General features: G+C 43.8%; 1 protein-coding gene across 3 annotated transcripts in view; it reads right to left on the bottom strand.

Moving 5' to 3' along the window:
- The window catches only part of Iqca1 (IQ motif containing with AAA domain 1), a 126,518-nt gene extending 108,947 nt beyond the window's left edge, over positions 1–17,571 (bottom strand). Inside the window, exons 1-4 of one of the 3 annotated variants that reach the window (XM_063237055.1) lie at positions 17,302–17,571; positions 16,419–16,526; positions 5,535–5,859; positions 1,141–1,260 (exon numbers count right to left, since the gene is read on the bottom strand). In XM_063237055.1, the coding sequence (XP_063093125.1) occupies positions 1,141–1,260; positions 5,535–5,859; positions 16,419–16,429 (456 nt within the window). In that variant the 5' untranslated portion in view covers positions 16,430–16,526; positions 17,302–17,571. Of the gene's footprint in view, positions 1–1,140; positions 1,261–5,534; positions 5,860–16,418; positions 16,921–17,301 lie in introns of those variants that run through there. The other 2 variants (XM_063237057.1, XM_063237056.1) reach the window with 2 other exon arrangements.
- Between the last annotated feature and the right edge of the window lie 6,132 nt (positions 17,572–23,703).

Raw genomic sequence — 23,703 nt, 5'->3', positions numbered from 1 at the left:
GGCAATCTCCCTTCTCTGTCTTTCCTATAAAATCTTGGCAGATTTCTGCACTGCCCCTCATTGCCCAGCACTGAGGGTTCCTGTGGGGACTAAATGATGTCCACCACATGCAAGGACAGAAAGCACAATGAGGGGATGGCTGGGACAACTGCAAACATCCAATCCAGCCTTGGAGCAGACTTCAAGGGACTTATAATGTAGATGAGAGGCCAGAGGTCTAGGGAGGGCCTGGGAAGGAGTGACTATGGTCAGCTTGATTTATGTGGTCAGGAAGGGCTTTTGCAATCATACTGTATTGATAGAATGAGCCCCACTCTGGTGGGCAGGTGTGTGCCGAGAACAGCAGCCCTTCTCTCCAGCACAGAGCCTACCAGTGCAAAGCGAGACAGTGCTCAGCTGGCCTTCACCCATGTCCTGGCACTTCTGTCTCCACCATCCCTGCATGAGCCTGGATTTTCCTTAACACTATGACCCAGGCTAGCAATGTGTGGCAGGGCCTATCTGTAGGAGGAACGTCATGCCGATTGTTACTTTCACCCTGCTCTGTCTTTGCAGGCTCTGCATGGTGCCTATATGTGCCCCTCTTGCTCTGCAGTGCCCAGCTTGCAGGGCCCACTGCTGCCAGGCCAGCAGGTTCAGGCAGAAGCACGAGGCTCTCACTTCACAGGCAGCGAACATCTCTTACATGCATGTCAGCCTTGCCAGGCAGAAGGATGGCCTGTGTCCTGACAGCTTCTCTTTCTCGTCCCTACAAACTCTGCTTTCCAGTGATCCACACATCCCTACACCAGAGGCCTGCAAAGGCCAGCAAGCATCTGAGAAACCGTGGTCATCTTCAAGTTCCTTTGATGACAGAGGGTACTTAATGATCTTAGATGGACAGTATTTTAGCTAGGTGAATTGGACATGAAAATTTGCTCATCTATCCATCTTAGACATCCTCATATAACCAACACATTACTCTTTGATCTCTATTTTTAAACTCTCAAAAGATAATGATTATGTGTCACTGAGGACACATCCAAAAGTTATGCAGCTTCTTACATTGTGAATAATTTAATTGTTTCTCATATAACCAGGAGCAGCAGGAAGAAGAAGTTCTATAGGTTTTTAAAAAATGTTTATTAAAATGATACAAACCATGTCAGGAACATTTAGTCCACTCTCTGCTAATATCTGTGTGAGGATCTTCTCTCTTTCTTTTATGGCTTCTAACTTCTCCTTCAAAAAATACTTGGGTATGGGAATATCTAATTGTTGCTGGAGAAGAGGAAGAACAAACAGAAGAATGTGGTTGTTATGATTCCAGAACTGAAATCCACCTAAAACACAGAGCAAGACTGAGTAGATCCAAGACCCTGGGTTTCCTGCCCCATTCTATAAAGGCCCGTGGAGGGAGTGAACTCACTGCCACCAAAGGGACACAAAAAGCCAAGCTAGGAATTTAGCTCAGTGGTGTAAGTGCCTGGCTGCCAAGCACAAGGTCATGAGTTTGATTCCTGGTACAAAAAAAAAAAAAAGTCAAATCTTGGTTTCCATATCAATCAAGTCTCAAAGAATTAGTATTACTTCATGACTTCCTTTCAAGAAATATAATATTATCTCATATATCTAAAATAATGGCTCAAATCAGGATAGTAGCATATCATACTACAGAGATCTTTTAGTTAAACTGAATAATTTATCACCAGCACTGTCACTTTGGATGTAAAATGGTCACACATTTTTTCCTAATAATTTGGTTTTATTTATTTATTTTTTCATCTTAGAAATAGTTGTTCAAGTTGTTCAAATTGAAGCATATAAAGTGGACTTTCAAACAGTGAGAGTGCAAACAGTTTTGTTCAATGATCCAAAAAAACTCAGTAATATGGTTATCTATCTTATACACTTAAACATATATGCAGTTATAACCTTTAGAACACTTTCTTTTCTTTTCTTTTGTACAATGACTATTACACATTTTGGGTTTTATTACTCCCACAGTTCTTATTACTTTTTTTGAAGAGAGTAAAACCAAATGCGACATATCAGAACATAGTCAAATCAAAAGGATGGACATAATAGATAATGTAAAAACAAAATACAAGGTGATCAACAATGGTTACCATACTGCCTCTTGCTATTTTAAGAAGAATTGCCAGTTATAATAAAATTGAACAAAACAGTAAAGAGTAAAACCAAAGCATTGGAGACATTACAGGACTTTAAAAGAAGATAATAGTCAACCAGAATGGGCGTCATAATGAATCTTACTGTCTTCATAGTTTTGCCTATGCTTTCGAACTTGGTACTATCAAGCAAAGCAGAATAGGGGAAAATCAGTCAAAACAAGATGGTGAGGGCAATATAGGATTTCAAATCAAGTTAATAGGAAATCAAAGTAGGTGACTATAATGTATCCTGCTATTTTTTTTTATTTATTTTTCTCTTAATTTTGGTTTATTTTTAACCCAAATTAGCATATTACAAAAATGTTTTAGAAGATTAATTTGGTTTATTGGGAGACATTTTTTATGCAGTAAGTATAAAAATTTGCTCTACCCTTGTGTGTATTGCCAAATATTTCAAGTTAGCAGAGGCTGAAGAAATATTTCCCAGTCCAAGTTTAACAATTGGGAGTGTGGAGACATCCCTTGCCTAGCGGAGAAGCATCATCCTAGATGATACCAGCCTCGATGGTTGCTTCCTGGACACCTGGCTGGGTCTCCTGAGTTAGTTTCTTTTTTCTTGATTCAGGGTGTGCTATCATTTGTGTCTGGATGTCCCTCCAAAGTCTTCTGTGTTCATGGGGGATGCGCCTTTTGAAGGCATCTGAATCTAGTGTTTGTGATTGGTTTGTTGTATAGCATTGGAATTGGTGGTGTGAGTGCTGCACCCACCCAGGGGCAAAGCATACAATATAAGGGAGGGAAGGAGGTTTGCTTTTCCCTTTTGTCCTTTTCATTCTTGTTGCTTATGGCCACCATAAACAGTTGCCCTCTGCCACATCATCTTGCATTGGAACCAACTGAGTATGGACTGAAACCTCCACAAACTGTAAGCTAAGTAAACATTTCCTTCCTTCATTTTGAGTGTCAAGTATTTTTTGTCAGCAATAACCAAGACAGGTGACTCCCAAGGGGTGTCGGTTTCACCCCATGGCTGAGAAGGACAGTATCCTCAGGAATCTAGGAGGTGGCAATGGCTTTTGAACATCAATCCTTTTTTAGGACCATGACCCTTTGGGATAATCTGAGAGTGAGCTTCCAGGGTCCCTTGGGTGAGTGTGCTCTGAAGGCATGGGGGGAAATCAGAGAGGAACAGTTATACTGAGGAACAGTTATACTCATCTGATGCTATGACATTATTTATTAAAAAAGTATATTTAGGTGTTGTACTTTGCCAACTTTTCCAACACAACTTTATTGATCTGGGCCACATAGGACACAGAGATAAGAGCTTCATAGTTGGAATGCTGAGGAGACAGTGCAGTTGAGAAAGGAAGCAGGGAAAGAGATACTGGATCTCTACCCAGGTACCTCTTACGTTCACTCAGACACCTGGGGCTTCTCATTCTGTATGGCGTGGAATCCCAGAAATTTCAGGAGTAGAGGAACCTTCACTTGCCTACTTTCTCTGCCAAGGAGGACCCATCAGGGCAGGTTCCAGGAACAGTCCTTGGGCTAGTTCAGCCCAAATATGATGGACTTTGGGAACCTTACGAGTAACTGAGGCAGGGACAAGGATGACAAGACATTTAAGGCTCCTCCATTTACTTCTCCTTTTCTTACTGAATCTGTTTTTGTTTTCTCTGCCTTACTTTATCTCCTGTTTCTCACCAAAAAATGTCTTCTCTACTGTTCATAACACTTGCATAACTGAGCCTCCAATTCCTAAGAAGTCCAGGAGACTGCAGTTTAGGCCAGAGATGAACCTCATGCTTACTTCCTCTGTTTTGCTTTCAGAATCCCTCCAGGGAGGGACCAAGTGGCCCAACTTCCCAGGGCCCCAGCCAGCTGTATCAGGACACAGGTGCCACTGTGCAATGAGCTGGGAGCTGCCCATGGATGTCAAGTCACAGAGGATGCCCATGGTCTGGTCCCTGTGAAATGCATAGAAATCCCCAGGGCTGGCTTGCAAGTAACTCCTTCTTCAGGGTACTGTTCAAAGAGCCACTTCTGTTGATTGAGTCTCTGGCCACCTGAGCTTCAGTGACCCTTGCCACATGGCTCAGTCACTATTTCCAGCACTGTGCAATCCCCTGCCAGGAAGGGTTCCTTCTGCTCACCTGTCACCAGGTGACAGTGGGTCCATGAGGACAGCAAGAACCCCTGACCTTTATGAAGATGACCCATTGGCAGAGGGGTCAGCCAAGGTGGTGTGGACAGCAGGAAAATGGAAGGGATCTATATATAAATCCGACAAGCTCATCGGTCCTTATGTTTAGAGATACTGCTTAACATCATTGAAGTTAGATCTATAAATTTAATATTACTTCACTGATTAGATCTAGGAATGTGATCTGATAGCCAATGGTTTCACATTTATCCTGGGTGGTTCTTTCTATTTTCACACGTGGAGTGGAGCACTCCTGACCACCATGTCTGGCAATTAATTCCTGCTCTTATAAATGAGCATAACAAGCATGCACAATTTGGAGGGATCTTAACATTTTAATTCATTTTGGTTATTCTCTTCAACCCATTCAATAAAATCATTTAATTATACTAGAAGAGTTTATCACTGAAGGAAATACTACTTTTATGAAAGCCCAAATAATTTTAAAACAAAGAAACATTGAACTCCATATAAAACATTAAATGTGTTTTTAAAATTTTACTTTAGGGAAATATTCATCACAAAATGAAAGGTGAACTCATAGAACCCAAGGCCCTAAGGAGGTGCACTGGAAGACCTGGCCAGACCGAATGTCAGAAGCCATTTCAGGTGGGCACCAGATGGCCAAGCTCAGAAGGGCAGTGGCAGGGGCTGAACACCCAAGAACACTGTCTTGGTTAGTAGGTGCCAGCTGGGAATGGTCCAGGGGAAGAGGGAGCCCAAGGAACAGGGGTCAGCATACAACATCGTGACCCACGCACAGAAGCAGCACCACCCACTTGGGAAGAAAGACCCAGTGACCAACAGGCTTCCCATTCAGGAGACAAGGACAAGGACGTTCAAGGTTAGAGACAGACTTCCAGGAACACAGAGGGAAGGGGACATTGCTCTGGGGGTGGGGAGTTGGGCTACAGGATAGTATTACAGATCAACCTACTCCACTGCAAAAGTCCTGGACAGAAACCAGGGGGCCCAATAAGACCAGACCCCTGTACCTAACTGACCCCAGGACTGTGTAAGATTTGCCTGAATCAAAAACAGAGGGCACCTAAACCTGGTTCGTGATAGTACGGTGTGACTGAGGTGGGGAAACATTTAGGCTTTGAATATAACCATTAAGTAGTAGGTAAATGTGTCTAGAAAATCTAGAAGCATATTGGGTACAGGTCTATGTATCTTATTTCCAAAAAAAGAAAGTTCTCTGCTGTACTTACGGGAGCCAACTTCAGGTCCTGTAAGATATCATCAAAATAATGGAACTCAGTCAGTTCCAACTCTACCATGTCATTCTTCAGTTCCAGGATGCGGCCCATCACGCTGTCCAGTATCTTCCGGATCAGTATTCGCTTCTGCGGATGGACTATCTGGTCATAGATGTTCTCCAGGTTCCTGAATATCTGCACGTATTTGATGTAGAAGGTGGCCAGCATCTGGAAGATGAAGACTTGACTTCTTTGTGGTTCTATTATGTTCTGAGATTCTTTATCAAGCAAAGAATTGAGGGCTTCCTGGGTCTGGTGCCACATTTTATTATACATCCTGAGGAGAGACACAGAGCGTAGACACTTTAACAAGTCAAAATGATTTTGACAGGGTTATATACAGTAACCCCCAATTGATGAATGACGTCTATTCCAGGAAAATGTTTGTAAATTTAATTTGTTGTAATCCAACCCAGTGAGCCTTAAGCAGTGCACCTGGGAGTCGTACACAGTACACTGTGCAAGTTCCCGACTTGAGTATTCAGAAGTCAGGGACTTACTCTGCTAGCCATCGGCTGTTACCAAATATCACATGCAGTGAAGTAAGACCTCAGGGTACTGGACGTGGCCGAAAGGCTCTCTAGACAATTTATATTCTGACAAGCTTGTGATTTGGTTATGACCACTGCTATGACTACCAAATGATTACTGTGGGAAATTATAGCACACATTATTGAAATCCATAAGATTATCAGAAATTACTTTGAAAATTATAATCCAATCTACTGGAGAATCCAGAAGTTCATAAATTTTTAGTCACATATTGCCTACCTACACTGAATTAGTAAGTTCTAACAAATGTATGCAGATCGGTCACAAGCAACAGGATTCATGTACTAATTAAAACTCTTCAAATTGAGAAAATCCTGGGACCTGACTGATTTATTACTGAATTTCATCAAATCTTTAGAGAAAAACTATCACAGATTCTCCTCAAACCTCTCCATGTAATAGAAAGGGAATGCTTTTAAATTCGTTTTGTGCAGACAGCATTAACTTAAGGACAAAACCAGACAAGGACTCAACAGTAATGTATGAAAAAGAAGACAATTTCAGGCAATGATATCATTAATAGATATTAATGCAAGAATCCTCAATAAGATCTTTATAAACACAATTCAGCAACACATCAAAGAGATCATACAGTATGACCAAGATGATTTCATTCCAGGGATGCAAGCATGGTTTCACATATGTAAATCAAGAAATGAATTACACTACATAAGTGGAATCAGGGATAAAAACTACATTACCATCTCAGTGAATGCACAAAAGGCTTTTGAAAAAAATCTAGCATTCTTTGTATAAAAAAACCTTAATGAAATTGGGTTTAGATAGATCTTACCTCAAATTGATAAAAACCATATATGACATACCTACAGCCAGGACCATAATGAACAGGGAAAAACTGCAAGTATTTTCTGTGAAACTGGGAACAAGCAAGAGTATCTGCTCTCACCAGCCCTGTTCAGCACTGGACTTGAGGCTGTAACCAGGGCAATCAAGAAAGAGAAAGAAATACCAGCTGCATGAATAGGAAAGGAGGAGGTCAAATTATCACTATTAGCATATGATACACATCTCTATATGGAAGACCTAGAAAGCTACCAGAAGACTTTTAGATTTGATAAATTCATCAAAGTGGCAGGATACAAAATCAATAAGAAAGAAGGAGCAAGATATATCATGTACAGGTAAAAATTCCCTATGATGAATGTTATCATTGTGTATATATAAAATGCATCAATAACATAAAAAATGTAAAAAAGGACACAGAAAAATCAATAGTTTTAACTGTACACTAATAAAGAATGTACCAAGAAAGAAATAAAAAAGTCAATACCATTTTCTATAGCTTAAAACATTAAGTATCTAGGAACCAACCTAACCAAGGAGGTGCAAAAGCTCTGTAATGAAAATTACTGAACACAAAAGACAGAAATTAAAGAAGATGAGAAAAATGGAAAGCCCTCCTCTGCTAAGAATTGGAAAAATTAATTTTGTGAAAATGGCCACATTACCAAAAGAAACCTACAGATTCAATGCAATGACTATTAAAATGCAAACAACCTTCTTCATAAAGCTAGAAAATAAATCCTAAAATTCACACAGAAACACAAAAAAACCAGAATAGCCTAAGTAATTGCTGAGCAAGAAAAGTAATTCTACAGGCAGCACAAGCTCAGATTTCAAACTACACTCCAAGGCCCTAAGTGACAAAAATAACATGGTACTGGCACAAAAAACAGATGGCAGACTAACAGAATGGAATGGAAGTCATAGACACAAACCCACACATCTATGACCACCTGAGTTTTTCACAAAGAGGCCAAAAACATATGCCGGAGAAAAGGCAGCCTCTTTAAGAAAAGGTGCTGGGATAAATAGTATGGACATGCAGAGTAGAAGACTAACTTGCTATAGCAACTGAGCTTAAAATGGACCAATGACCTGGATAGAAGACCTTGAACCTTCTGAAGAAAACACGGGGAAACATTTGAATATAACCATATAAGCGAAAAAAAAAAAAAATCCAAAATAGGACCAAAATCACAGAATTAGTATAGAATGTCACCAAATGGGGCTACATCGAATTAAAAAGCTTCTATAGCAAAGGAAGAGTGAAGAGCTGACCTAGTGTGTGTGGGAAAATCTTTACTGCGTATTTTTCTGGTAGTGGATTAATATTAAGAATATATAAATGAACCACCCAAAGCAAATAATCATACCAAAAAGCGGTCAAATGAACTGATCAAACACTTTCCAAAAGAAGTATGAATGGCCAATAAGCACATGGAAAAATGGCGGAGGGGAAGGGAGGGAAAAGGATTGAGACACGTTTACATACATGTATCAACTCCCCACATGGATGTAATCACTGAGTACTGCAAACACACACAAATAAACATTTAATTAAAAGTAAATAAAAATACCAAAAAACACCCAATGCAAAATAGCTGGCAGCTTTTTTTACATAAGTTTTAAATAATATGTTGATATGAGATTTGATTAAAAATACGATGAATGTTTAAATTTTGAATTGTATTACAGAAATAGACACGTGGTTGTTAAAATACTTTCAATGCCCTCAAAATACTTTCTCTTGCTTTGAATATACTTGCCCCATCAGTTCTGCCTTGTATGTGCTGGTTCCTTAGACACTGATGTTACTAATAGTTACTCTCTTTCATGAGAAAACATAGCAATAAAATGCCAACAACACCACCAAAAATCACAACTTCCCTAAAACTGATCTCACAAATACAGAAGTGGATTAGAATGCCAAAGAATTTTAAAAACTCTTTAAGATAATCAATATAATCAAAGAAGAAACAAATAAGCAGCTGAATGAATCAATCATTAAAGTGACCCAATGAAGACACAAACAGTTGAATAAATTAAGAAAGACAATACAGGATAGGAAAGATTACTTCAGTAAAATGATGGAGGCTCTGAAAAAGAACCAGAAGGAAATTCTGGAAATGAAATCCTTAATCAGTCAAATTTACAGATGAGGAACCCGAGGCACAGGTATTGTCTAATGTCGTTTGATTTGAATGTATGATTTGTACCCAGGCAGTTTGCTCCAGAGTTTATGCTCTGACCACTGAACTTGGCCACTTCCTGGTCACCAGGAGGAAAGCAAGCAAGGGGCACAGGCATGGACCGATGGGCACAGACTTGGTGTCCAAGATGATGTGACTCAAACAAACAACACTCTTGCTGCCTCATCCTCCTGCTTAGGACACTGAACTCTGCCCCTGGTGCTCATCCCCAGGGTATTCAAGTACCAGAGTTCCCAAAGTGTCTTAGTGCAAAGGCCCTGGGTTTAATCCCTCAGTACTGCAATGAAAGAGGGGCAGGGGGAAAAGTATTATTAGTGAAATAGAACTCTGCTAGACAACTTCATTATAAAAGAGAACATTGTGAAAAAATTAGAATTCCTTCAGCACAGGATACTCTTTGCATCGTTAGTAATTAATAACCAGAGCTACTGATCAGAGCCCTACCAGTAACGCCAGTAATGCCTTAGAAAAGAATGACAACAAAAGCAACATATCACGTCTGTTCAAGCACCTGGAATATTCTAGTGTTCTGCATGCCAGGCCTGAGAAAGTAAAGCAGATGGGAGAAGAAGGAAAAAGGATCCTGTGAAAGGTGACCAGTAGCCTCTATACAACAAACAATAGCCACGCATCAATGCCCCCCTGCAGAGTGCAAAGTCAGGAAGGGTAGAAGAGATGAACACCGTGTGTCAGATCACCAAAGCCCGGCCAGGCAGGCTAACAGGCTCCTCAGTCACTCTCATACAACAGAAAAGTGCTTGATTTGTTTTCTGGACTAAATAGGGCTTGGGGCCTAAGCCAGGCAGGAAAACAGACTTTGTTTAGAACTCTGAGCTGAAATCCCATTGAACAAACAGAGCACAGCGTCAGGGCAAAAGCACTGCTCCTTTCAACCCAGGGAAGGAGAACCAGGCTGCCTGAGGCTCTACATCTGGGAATGTTTGACCTTGCCTAGAAAGACAGCATCAAACCCATGAGTCACGGCTGCAGGCAATGAGATGAGTAGACTGTGCCAGCCCCCACCTAAGCGAGACCCCTGCCACACTCCACTAGACAGTGAGAACTTTATGTGTCATGAAAAAACCAGACACCGAAGAGGAAACTCAGAGTGAAAAAGCACCAAGGAGCCACACATGAGATGGACACAAGAGATTTTTGCTACCACGGTTTATAAATGGCAAAAGCTATGGAAATCAGTAGCAAAAACAATGAGTCAGTCAGTACTGCAAAGTTGCAAGATTTAGCTAAAACATACAAATAAAGTGTGAAGAGAAAGAAAGAAAAAAAGATTTCCCATTAGCAGTACCAATAAAGAACCTCAATATTTGAGAATTATCATGGTGGGAGGCACATAAGACCTAGCTGAAGAAAATTCCAGGATGCAGACCATGGAAACAAGCAGAACGTGCCTATCTCAAGAGTCAAGATATAAAGCCAGCCACATCTTGAGCTGATGGATAGATTTCTTATTACCAAGAAGCTGCGAATAATAAACTGAAGATTTTAAGTAAGTGCTGTTGGGATTTTTAAATCCCTGGGCAGAATAGAAAGCAAGAGATCAAAGGCACCTTATGCATCAGGACATTTACCTCTGCAAGGAGCACAAACAGTGAGCACCACCCGTGAGGGCTGCACACACCATGGTGCAGTGGGATACGCTGGAGCCCACTGAGGCTGAGGAGCTCCTCTTCCCACCAGGAACCCCAATACCACATACGGATATAATCCCAGGGGGCCTGGAATGATGGTGTGGCAGCCCCAGCCAGGGAAGGTAAACATGCTCCTGCACCGGCTTCAGTGTGAGTCACCTGGCAGGATGGCCACACCCAGCTGACCCCAGCTGGGCCTTTGGGCTGAGACAGTCCTGGGGACTTGAACCATCCAGGTCCTGCTGTTTGGGCTCCAGCCTCTCTCTGGCTCATTTGCCATACTCTGGGAGGGCACATTTTGGAGAGAGCGGGCAAGGTTGTTGGCTGGTGGGGAAATACAAAGTCACTCCGTGAGCACACGGATCGCTGTGTCTTTTCCTGTCTCTCTCAGCCTGGCAAGGAGACTCTGCCTCTTTCTGCCACGCCTGTTCCTAGGGATTGTCTCCAGCTTTCTGTCTTCCAGCCAAGTCCTCGTCCATGTGTCTCCTTCCACAGGAGGACCCACGGGCCATCACCCTGTCACATGCTGCACTTCAAGAGACCTGGCCATGGTGCCTGTACTACCTCAGCTCTGGTGCCATCTCCCTGTGAGGCTGCCTCACCACTCTGCCACCTCCACGTGGTCCCACCTGGCCATCTTATGATACAACACAAGGCAGGGGGGTGGCAAGACAGGCTATCACAAGAGCATCAGGAGACACGCCCTGCATACTGTCAGCTGCACTGTCCCCTCGGGTTAGTCCATGGCTTACAGGACAGGCACCGCACTGAACCACTGTCCCCACTGTCTGATTCTAGAAGCTTTCCATCACTGCCAAAGGAACCCATACCCATGATACGATCCCTCCCCAGTCCCTAGTCCTCCTGACCCTTAGCCACCACTAATCCTGCTCTGCCTCTCTGTGCCCAGAAACCTCCTAGACAGGTGTTCCTTGACTGTGTATGGGTTTGCACTTTGATTAAAGTTGCTGTGAGTTGAAAATATCACACCAACAGTGGGTTTTGTGCAAGGGCTGATTGAAAAGCACAGTGACTGTTTCATTTTAAAAATGATTACACTAAATGCGCCACCACGAATCCCCCTCAAAACCCTCCCCCGACCTCAAGCACACTCATCCCCTTGTCCTCACTGCCTTCCGCAGCAGTTCTGGGTGTCCTCTTTCCTGTGTGTCTTCATGAGGTGGGTAAAAAATGTGAATGCTGTGACCAAGCACTAGCTGGTGGAAAGGCAGCTTGTAAAGCATGACGCTGGGTCCTCATCCACCTCTGTCACTGGATCTGCCACCATGTGGCTTTGGGCTCCTCCCTAAAGTCCAAATGACCATTATGGCAAATATTTTGAATCAACCTAGGGCTTCAAGGCAGTCATACGAATGCAAGTAAAGACATTCACGAAGACTTCAGAGCTGCTTTAGAAAGTGTCAAGAATGATGGGATCAATGTATTCAAAGCAGGAAGTATTATCAAGGATTTTTTTTTATTTAAAAGAGAAAAACAAAACTAAACGAAGCAAGACAGTAAAAGGCTAGAAGCAACACAGAATTTCAAGAGAAAAAACATACAGTAAGAGTTCATCAGTTAATACATCACACATTGTCAACTTACAAACAGCTATCAGATTACAAAATTAAAGCATACAAAGTGGAGATTAATACAGTGAGATTGCAGTCAGTTCTGTTCAATGATCCAAGAAAAACTCAGCAATATGGTTCTCTTTCCTACACATTTAAATAAACTTGCAGTTATATCCTTGAGATCACTTTCCTTCCTCTTTTTTTTACACTAACAATCGCGCATTTTAGTTTCCATTACTTCCACAGTTTTTTTTAACTTTTTCTTTGAAGAGGAAAAGAAAAATGATTGAAAAAAAGGCCAAAAAACAAAAAACAAGACGGACCAAAGAAAAACCCAATGTGACAAAGCAAAACAGAGTCATTTAGATTAGGAGGATGGACATAGCATAAAATGAAAAAAAAAATAAATAAAAAATAAAGTGGGGGGGATTACTAGGTGATCAACAATGGTTACCATTATGCCTCTTGTTATCCTAAAAAGAGTAGCCTATATCAGCTAGTATAAAAGAATTGAACAAAACTGTACATAAGACCAATAAAGCCACATTGGAGAGCTTACAGGATTTCAAAGAAGATAATAGTCAAATAATAACGGGCATCATAGAATATCTGGTTGCCTTCCAAATGGTTGCCTACACCCTCAAACTTGATACTATTAAGTGAAACAGAATATAATAAAATCAGTCAGAACAAGATGTGGAGAACACTACAGGGGTTCAAATCAGGTTAATAGGGCAACAAAAAAAATTACTATAATCTATCACACTATTTTTAATTTAATTTTCCCTTAGTTAAAAGATACTAAGAAATAAATTAATTTTTTTAAAAAAAAGGAAAGAAAAAGGGCGGGGGGAGACTGAGATTAAAAAAAAAAGAATGTATCAATATAACAACACTGGTCAGAATCGAAAAATTTAACCATCATTGTGTTTCACCCCCAGATAGCTTGACATTAATAGTAGTTACCATAGTGACTCTTTCCTTGAACTATTTGAGTCTAACTTCGTATACTATAGCCTCAAATTTATCAAGACAGTGTGAGACCATTCAAGAGAATGAAATTGTTGCAGGGAATTTAGAACCAGCTAGCAGAAACCAAACATCAATTTCTATATTATCTCTTTGTCTATAAAAAGCTTGCTTATACTATCGCATACATTAGGATGTAATAAGGTACCACATGTTAGAACCGATGGAAACAAATGAACAAAAACTTGATGGGGCTTCAAAACAGGATGATATTAAATCAGTGCTAGCTATTACGCTCTTATTCTCTTCAAAATAGTCATTTGTAGTACCACAGACAATAAAATAAAAACACCCAAATTAAAACCATTCCAAGGAATGAGTGAAAACATCATATGGCTTCAAACCAGTGTGACTGGGAATCATGATTACCACGTACTTTCATGTATTCTTATCGTTTCTTACACTAGGGAAACTATTCGGTATTTATACAGGTGAGTTTGATTTATTTCACTTATAAGTATGGTCTCGAGCTGCGTCCATTTATTTATAAATGTCTCAGTGTGATCATTCTTTATAGCTGAGTAGTACTCCATTATATAAAAATACCACAACTTTTTTATCCATTCCTCAGTTGATGGACACTTAGGTTGTTTCCAAGATCTGGCTATTACAAATTGTGCTGCTATAAACATGGGTGCACATATATCACTGTGGTCTGATGCTTTCAGTTCTTCTGAGAATATGCCTAGGAGTGGAATAGCTGGGTCAAATGGTGCTTCCAGTCCCAGCTTTCTGAGAAATCTCCAGGCTGACCTCCACAATGGTTGCACCAGTCAACACTCCCACCAACAGTGCAGGAGAGTTCCTTTTTCCCCACAGCCTCTCCAGCATTTGTTGTTGGTGATTTTCTTGATCTTGGCCATTCTTTCAGGAGTGAGATGAAATCTCAGTGTGGTTTTAATTCGCATTTCTCTAATGACTAGTGATGCTAAACATTTTTTCATATATTTATTTGCCATTTGTATTTCTTCATCTGAAAATTGTTTATTCATCTCCGATGCCCATTTTTGGATGGGGTCTTTGAATTTTGGGGGTCTGATTTTTTTAAATTCTTTGTATGTTTTAGACAGAAGTCCTTTGTCTGAGGGACAGTTCACTAGGATTTTTTCCCAGTTTGTGGGTTTTCTTTTCACTATGTTAGAGATTTCTTTCGATGTACAGAAACTTTTTAATAAGATGTGATCCCAGTTATTGACTCTGGGAAGTATTTCCCGTGTGGTTTGAGTCTTGTTCATGAATTCTCTACCTACCCCTATGTCTTCAAGGTTTTTACCCAATTTGTCTTCCAATAGATTTAGTGTTTCTGTTTTAATATTTAGATCTTTGATCCATTTAGATTTTATTTTAGTATATGGTGACAGTCATGGGTCTAGTTTTAGTTTTCGGCATATGGAGAGCCAGTTTTTCCAACACCATTTATTAAAGAGACTGTCATTCTTCCAGTGAACCTGTTTGGCCCCTTTATCAAAGATGAGGTGGTTGAGTGTGTTTGTAGTTGTGGTTGTATCTTCTAATCTATTCCATTGATCTTCGGCTCTGTTTTGATTCCAATACCATGTTGATTTTACTACTGTTGCTTTGTAGTATAACTTCAAGTCAGGGATTGTGATGCCTCCTGCCTTGCCTTTGCTGCTTAGAACTGTCCTTGCTATTCTAGGTCTCTTCTGGTTCCAGATGAATTTTAGGATTGATTTCTCGAGATCTATGAGGTATGTTGATGGTATTTTTATCGGGATTGCATTGAATCCAAAGCAGGAAGTATTTTGAGGGGGATTCATGCCAACAAGTCTTTTATTGTGATATATTTTAAAAAACTGAAATGCACACTACACTTTTCAGTCACACCTCATACACTTAATGTGTCCTAATGTGTGGGTCATCCCAGCACAGCACCATGCACTCTGTGGTATGTGCACTGTCCTCGTCATGGCCAAGGGGCTCACTGGGAAATGTGCGTGTTGCCAGAGAAAAGAGCAGCGCTGAAAATCCTACTGAACCCACATGCTTCCCCACCACGGTGAACTGGTCACTGGCAACATGGTTGAGAGGAAGCGTAAGCTGTGGACCCTGTGTGCACAGAATCATGGATTATGCAGCCTTTTGTGGCTGGAGGCGTCAGCTTAGCTCATGTTTGCAAAGGACAGCCACGCTGTAGCATGGCCGCTACTTTTGACTGGCAGCCAGTTCTCCAAGGGTGACGGAGGAACCCGGGTTGTCCCTACCCTTTTGCCACTGTGAGAGTTGCTGTTGTTGGATTCTGCACGTTATTACGTTGTTACGCGGATGCATCATTTTATATTTCTAACGACTGCAAGGTGGTTTTTAAAGTTATGGTGCAGTGGTTTTAAAACAGACCCCACCTCCTGCAGCAGCTTGTCTGCGGCATTTCCAGCTGCCCAGTGCCCACGCTTCCCCAGAAGGCAAATTTGCATGAGGATACCTGCCCTGGACACGAGGGCTGCCTGAGGGAGGGGACAAGGGATGTGAAAATGCTCCTTGGATTTTAAACACGCCTTGTAAGGGGATGCGATGTCTCTTCCCTAAAACCACGCAGCAGGGTTTAAAAGTAGGGTTTAAAGTTAGGGACTTAAGCAAACGATGCTTCCTCAAGTTCTGGACTGACGGAAGTTTTGGCAGCTGAGAGTTTTCACAAGCAACTTATTGATCATTGTGGAAGATGACCGGAAGCTTCTCAGCAACACACCAGCAAGGGTGCAGTGTGCACAGGAAAGAGCGGAGCTCTAAGTGTGGAATAGTCTTGTTCACAAGAGTGGACACTCCAACCTGAGACATACTGACTCTGCTAACAGTTAAAAAGAAAGAGAAGGAGGAGGAGGAAGAGGAGGAAGAGGTGGTGGTGGTGGTGGAGGAGGAGGAGAAGGAGGAGGAGGAGGAGGAGGAGGAGGAGGAGGAGGAGGAGGAGGAGGAGGAGGAGGAGGAGGAGGAGGAGGAGGAGGAGGAGGAGGAGGAGAGGAATCATATCCCAACCCGTGGTGATAGCCAGAGCCCATCACTTACGCGTTCGACATGGCTGGCTACTTTCAGTCTTCTCCTGGCCCGCCGGGAATCCTTCCTTTCCTCTCAGAAGACAGGCCAACCGCGAAGGTGAGGCACCACCAGGAGCGCCTAGGGGTTCAGGGGTTGCCGGTTCTTTAGAGGGACCGACAGAGACCAGAAACAGCCTGCCACTGAGGGTAGGGAAGGTCGACAGCTGGGGCGCCTCACAGTTCGGGCGCAAAGGCAGGGAGCGGAGTTCGCTCGCTGGAGCTAAGCGGTAGAGGAGCCTCAACTTTGCTGGCGTGAGGGGCCCTAGCAACGGGACGCTGCGCCTGCGCAATGCTGCTCTGAGGGCGGTGCTTCAGCTCTGAGCGCTTGGCGCCTGCGCTCTTGAACCTTGTTGCCATGGTAACAGCTGGCAGGACTTGAGCGGGTGCTGTGAGCGCTTGGCAGGGGCGCGCGGTGGGTCCCTCTGCTTCCCAAGAGTGGGGTGAGGGGCTCGTGTCCCCGCGTGTGCTCCTCCTGCTGCCTGGTCCGCAGCGCCCTCAGCCCTGCTGGTCTTTCTTCATCCTTAGCGATGTTGAGATTTATTTGGAAACCCCAGGACCTGCACTTTCCGAAAGAACTGAACAGTGGGGAGCGTGGTGAGGCATCGCATGAGAATGCTAGACTGCATGGGGGCACAGGCTCGCTCCCCCCAACCACGGTTACTGATGAAACTAGCAGAAGAGGACTGGAAACCAGCGCACACTCAATACTGGAGGAGTTGAGTGAGAAATACGAGTAGTCTGCACTACAGACCTGAAACTCTGCGCTCTGTGAATAAGTGGCCAAAGCTCAGCCCACGCCCTGGGAACCCCACTGGGGAGGAAACCGATCCGGGATAGAAAGCTGCCCTTCCTACCTGCAGGATCCGAGGGGAGCGGGGAAGTGGCTGGCTGTTTTCTAGGAGCCTGCAGGACATGAGGCAAAATTCAAGCCAAAAGGCACGGTGTCGTAGGAGTAGGCTGCCCCCCTGAGAAGCGCTGGTGGGATAAAGAGTTTGCTGGAAACCGGATCTCAGAGAGAAAGCAGAGCGCTGGCCTTGCACAGACAAGGCGGGTAGGGCTCGTCCTCACTGGGTGCCCAGGGTGCCCAGGCCGTGGAAGAGTGGGTAACAGTGAGGCAGCTCGGGAATCACTCAGTGGGCAGAGGGTCAAAGAGAGCTCACTCACTTTATAAGCAAACGGTAGATTCGTCAAGACAACACATGCTAAATACGAATAAAATACACCGAAATGGCGTACTCAAATCTCAGAGGGCATTGAAACTGGAAGAGAAAGGACTGCGAGAAGCATATGAAGAATCAAAGAAAAGAAAAGACATTTTTTATGTGTGTTTCTTGTGACAGGAAACGCTAATCAGAGCATTTACTTAATAAAACAAGAATTACTGAGGCTGTAGCACCACAAAAAGAGGAGGAAAAGAAGGTTGACACAGCTAAGGAAGTCAAATGAAAATCAGAAGCAGTCCAGAAGAGAAAAGTAGAAGAACCAATGACTAGACTTGGTACTGTTCGGCTGAGTTCTGACTTAGAGGACAGCCTTGAATCAGTTACAGAAAAGGAAAAAAAAAAAAAAAAAAGATGGACATATTTAAGCAACTAAAAGAGAATCTCACAATTGATTTTTTTTCCATCCATGTTTCCAAAACAAAGGGAATTAATATGCATATTAACAGTTCTGTATTCTAAGAACAAATGATAGAGAACAAGCAAAACCAGGATGTCCTGCATACATGATTGGGCTTCTCAGAGAATCTGCTTCAGGTCAGATTTCTCCACAGTAGGTTTTATTTTTTTTTAAATGTTTTTTTTAAATAATCGGATTTTAAAAAAACCACTTTAATTTAATTTATTTATTTATTTTGGAACTGGGGATTGAATTCATGACCTTGTACTTACCTGGCAAGTGCTTGAACCACTGAGCTAAATCCTTGGCCCCACAGTAGGTTTTAATGTCAGACAAAGAAGGAATCGCTGATTACAGAATTCTAGGGGAAAAGTGCAATCCAAGAATATTTCAACTCACTGAAGTTAATGTTCCCAAATTTGAAATCCTCCAGAAACTCATGTATAATTAGCATGTTACAATGCAAATCATAGAGAACCCTATGTCCAGTGGCTTCACCAGTAAAAGGACCCTGACCTCCCAGACTCTGAGGATATGGGAGGCCATTTCAGCTGATGACCATGGTGGCTTAGTGACACCCTGGGGGATCAGGCAGAGCATCGCCTGTCCATCTTTTGGACTGTCGCAGTAAGGATGTTGGCTGACTCTCTTCATGGACACAGAATGCCCATAACAACTGTTGGCTTTCTATTCTAACCCTGTAACATCTGGAGGTCAAAAGAGGACCAGCTGGATTTATCTGCAGGAGGAGATGGAGAGGGAGATAAAGGGAGCCAGTCAGGACAGAGGCAGCCCCCGATGTTGGGTAGGCAGCATGCAATGGTGCGCCCACACCAGTGAGCTCCTCTAGAAATCCAGTTATTTGATGATGGACTCCAGGCAGTAATGAGAATGGCATCGTCTTTTGCTTGTTGTTTTCTGAGATAGGGTCTCCCTATGTATTCTGGGCTGGATTTGCACTCACTATGTAGCTCAGGCTGACCTTGAACTCATGGTGATCCACTTGCTTCAGCTTCCTGAGTGCTGGGGCCACAGGTGTGTACTCCCATGCCCAGCTATAAGATACCTGTTGTGCCGAAGACACCGGCACAGGTTTCAAGATGAGACAACAATGAAGCAAGGTCTGCTGAACTCTGTAACCCAGGAGAACCAGCATAGCTCCCCTCATCCTGTCCTGCGAGCTCTGCTGGTTGCTTCACCTATTGGCCGTTTAGTACATACCAGGGGCCATTTAGGAGCTGGCATATATTCACTCAGTGATCTTTTCATTACCAGGAAGTATTTCCACGCTCATTTACACGCCATGGGTGCTGAGAACCAGAGAGTTAGTAAGCAACTTCTGTCCAAGGCCAGCCTCAAACTGATCACAGAGTTGAATTCAAACCACCTGGGCATCTGGCTTCAAGGACTGTACCCCCTTAACTGTTATCTTCACTGTTTTAAACTTGTATTGATAGCAGCAGTTGCCTTGGTTGTTTAAAAACTAGTTTTCTATGAGCTAAATGTTACCAAACATAGGAGTTCTCAAACCCCTTACACTTCAGAAAAAACCCTTGCCTCAAGCTGAGTGGATATGGCAGGAAAGGGAGCCTTATCCCCAGGGTTAACTTGTACACCCTCCTGACTGGACTTCTGGCCATTAGCAATGAGTCTTCTGATCTCTGAACACGGGTGAAGTTACTTGGGCACACGTTGGCTGATGCCTGTGCCATGAAGTGCCCCACAGACCACTGTGTGTGACAGAGCCAGCTCACTGGGGCAGGGGTGAGTTCTGTCCTCAAGGCACAGTCACCATCATTACCCACATGCCATCACCTTTTAAATCTTTATGTGCGTGCACCCCACCCCAGTCTTCTTGGTGGATCACAGGCCACACGATCATTTGTCACACATTCCTCCCTGTCCTCAGCTATTCCCCGCACCGAGGACAGTGTCCTGCACACGGCTGTGGTTGGGGTAGTGTCACAGCCCTGCCCTGGTCCTTGAGGCGGAAGTGCAGGCATTGCGAGTGAGACTTCGCTGGCGAGCTGTTGAGTGACACTTGCCCTCTTGGGTGACACCTTCTTGCAAGGTGTCTGGACTATTTCCTGGGGTCATGCAGAGACATTTGCTGTTAGTGAGTTGTCACACACTCAGGACCCATGGTTCTCTGCTGAGATTCTTTACATCGCTCCGTAATGGTCTGGCCAGAGCAGGAGACTTGGTTCTGTACCACATCTGCATCCCTCTGAAGGTTGGAGCCCAAGCACAAGCACTCAGAGGCCATAGCTGTCTGTGCATGTGCAGACTTTGCCCAGGACAATTTGGACTGCAAGGGTGAGCAGGGCCTTTTCCTGCCACAAGGTGGGCACACTCCCTACTCAATCAGAAGGGGTCTCTTCACCTCCTGCAAGGGCCAGCTCCTCCGACTCCTCTCTAACTACTATTTCCCCAGTAACAGAAAGAGTGAGACAGCAAGACGGGAAGACTCTACCTGCTGCATACACCAGTCATAGCCAGCCCAAGGGGAGGGCACTGTCCACAACCTGGACCCCAAGGAGGAGACTTCCCAAAGTCGTGGCTTGGCTTTCTCCTCTTGGGAGACCTGTGCTCTGCTCTGTCCTGCTGGACCCTGTTCCCGAGACTATCCCATGAGTCTCAGCGGTGTTCGTAACAGTGCTTCCTTTCTGCATAAAAATAGAAACCATGCTCTGTGCTTTGCTAGATATCAGAGATCCCATTAATTCTGATTCCCCTTTCAGTTAATATCTTCTCCGTGGTTCAGTATCATCTCCTCAGTACTGAATTTTGTCATAAGGAATTGGTTTTAATTCATGTAAAATGTAAATGTCTTTTGGTACAGTCTTATAGTGAGGCTGCCAGGCCTGATTCAACTTTCTGTCCTTTGAATGAACAGGGTCCACTGGGCAGATATTTACTGTACAGCACAGACAGCAGAGGCACTAAAGAAGGGATCAGATGCCACACTGCGATGGCCTGGGGGAGCTGAGTAGAGTGGGGTCTCTGTGTGCTTGAGGAAGAAGCCAGAGTAATGCAGCAGGTGGGCTGGAGCTGGCTGTGTAAAGGGTGGGCAGGACCTTGACCTGAGGAAGCAGGAGAACCTTCTGGTGGAAGAGGCAATGTCAGCAAAGGTGTAGACGCAGGAGAAGTAGAGACCATCGTGTTCAATAGGCAGTATTTCTGTTTGACCTAGAATTGGCTTGTTGGTAAGGACTGGGGACACCCAATAAGAGACAGAGAGCTGTGGAGGCTTTTGAGCAGGAGAATTGGTGCAATCATGAACCAAGGGATTGATGAGAAGATGAGAAGCCCAGGTGGGTGGATAAGCAAAATGTGACCTTGATGTCCCATGGAATAGCACACTGCCACAGAAAGGACTGAAGTCCTGACACAGGATACAGCACAGTGGAGCTTGACAATGCTATGCCAGTTGAGATAAACCAGACACCAAGGACAGACACCCCCAGTCAGGAATGTCCCCAGTGGGCAGATTCACAGAAGAGAAAGACAGATTAGAGATTATCAGGGCAGGAGGAGGGATGGGCTGAGGAGCTACTGCTGAGCTGCCACAGTTTCTGTTTGGAGTGATTTTAAGTATTTGGAAATATATTGGGGATGGTTGTATACCATGATTAATGACACAGGATTATATATTTATGATTAAAATGGCAAACTGTGGTTCACTGTAATACATATGTGTATATATATGCACACACCAAGGGGTGACAAAAAGCTAAGGTGGACAAAGCAGTTCTGGAAGTCCCCTTTGGAAGCTGTAGTTGCTCTATGTATGTAGTTGGCTCCATGTCCCGAATCAATTTGAAACAGAGCTCCATGGTCATTTTGACTCTGGAGAAAAGCCGAAGTCACACGGTGCTGGGTCTGTCTGGTGAGGAAGACGGAGAAGGTGCGCTGTAAAGTTTCTGTGGAAATAGAAGGTGGATATTTAATTCCAATGATGAGTGGGCTGTGGGCAGCTGGAAAAACTGGTCATTATTCACTCTTTTTCCTTTCTTTCTTCCCTCCTTCCTTCCCCTTCCTCTTTGTCCCCTCCCTCTTCTCCTCTCTATCTCTGTCTCTGTGCAAGAGATTGAATACAGGGCCTTTGCACTGAGCTACATCCCTGCCACTTTTTAAAAAATTTTTTATTTTGAGACAGTGTCTTACTAAGCTGCTCAGGCTGGGCTCAAAGCTGTGATCCTTTAGCTTCAGCCCCTCAATCCCAGAGTGTTGGCACTGCAGGTGAGTGTCACCACATCAGCTTTTGCCATCATCTTCAATCACCTTCAGCAACGTCTACACAGTGAGAAGACTCACTTCCATTGTGCCACTCAAAGCACAGATACCGTGTCTGGAATGGTTTTTAAACTTACACGCTGGGAAAAGTACACAGAATGGCTGCGAGTCCCACAGTGAGCATCTGACTGCCGTGTTTATGTCCGGGAGAGTCAGCTCACATAGCCTTTGTGTGAAAACTCAGAGCCTGGACAAGGCTGGTGGTGCTGCCCATGGGGGCGTGGAGCCTTCCCAGGGTGAGTGCCTGAATTGATCCCGAGTCTAGAGTGCAAGAGTTGACAGCAGTGACTACCTGCGCCCTGCCTTCATTGATGGGCACTTCAAGGCACAGAAGGAAGGGCCGCTTCTGGCGGGCTTTCATTCCAGTGTGGAGTGCTCTCAGGTGGGCCTGTGGCGGGAGAAGTGCTGGGAAGGATGAAAGTGGAGAGGTGGGGGAAGTTCACTGTGAATTGGAAACCCTTCTGCTTTAAACCAGATGGAAGAAACACTTTCTATGCTTCTAAGTCACTGCACACAAGAGCAGTATTTAAAACGCTGGCTATTAAACGATCTGCAGTGACATGTCTCTTCATGTCTGATGTTACATCTGTGTAAAAAGAAAACGATGTCATGCTAACCTTGTTACATACGCATATGCAAGTGGGATAGAGGTGAACGTGAGCTTTATGAATCCAGACCTGTGTAGGTAAACTCTGGTGGGACCTTGGTGGAGACCCTGAGCTCTAATGGTCAGGGTTTTGACTTTTCCTAAGCAACCCCAAGTTGGGAAGTGCGCTATAACTTGTGGTAGGCACAGTTCTACTTACTTCAGAGGTCAATTCTATGAATGATGTACCAAAGGCATGGACCACAAATCCCAGCCAACTTGCCGTTGTGTGGCAGGTATTCAGTCCCTCAAGTCAGAGGCCCCCAGACTTTTTGGCATCAGGGCATTTTACAGAAGACAATTTTTCCACAAGCAGAGAGTGGAGGGGCACTCAGGATGATTCAAAAGAGCTTGTAACCTAGCACCCTCACATGCTCAGTTCACAGTAGGGTTCGAGCTTCTCTGGGAATCTAAAGTCCCCCTGGTCTACCAGGAGGTGGAGCTCAGGCTTTGATGCGATGGTGGAGAGCAGCTGAGAATACAAATGAAGCTCTGCTGGCCCACCCACCCTCCACCTCGTGCTGTGTGGTCTCCTTGGTTGGTATGGGTCCATGGCCCAGGAGCTTGGGGACCCTGCCTTAAACACAAGGATCTCCTCAAAATCCACATCACAATGCACAGCATTCCTAGTTTACAGTTGGCAGAAATCTTGGGTTGTATCCCTAACTGTCCCTTCCTGGATGGGAACACAGGT

Source organism: Cavia porcellus, unplaced genomic scaffold, assembly GCF_034190915.1.
Source record: "Cavia porcellus strain 051 isolate PalLab524CR breed Dunkin Hartley unplaced genomic scaffold, mCavPor4.1 scaffold_26, whole genome shotgun sequence".
NCBI classification, from domain to species: domain Eukaryota; kingdom Metazoa; phylum Chordata; class Mammalia; order Rodentia; family Caviidae; genus Cavia; species Cavia porcellus.
The sequence above is the reverse complement of the archived record's forward strand: the minus strand, read 5'-3'. Positions and strand labels throughout refer to the sequence as shown.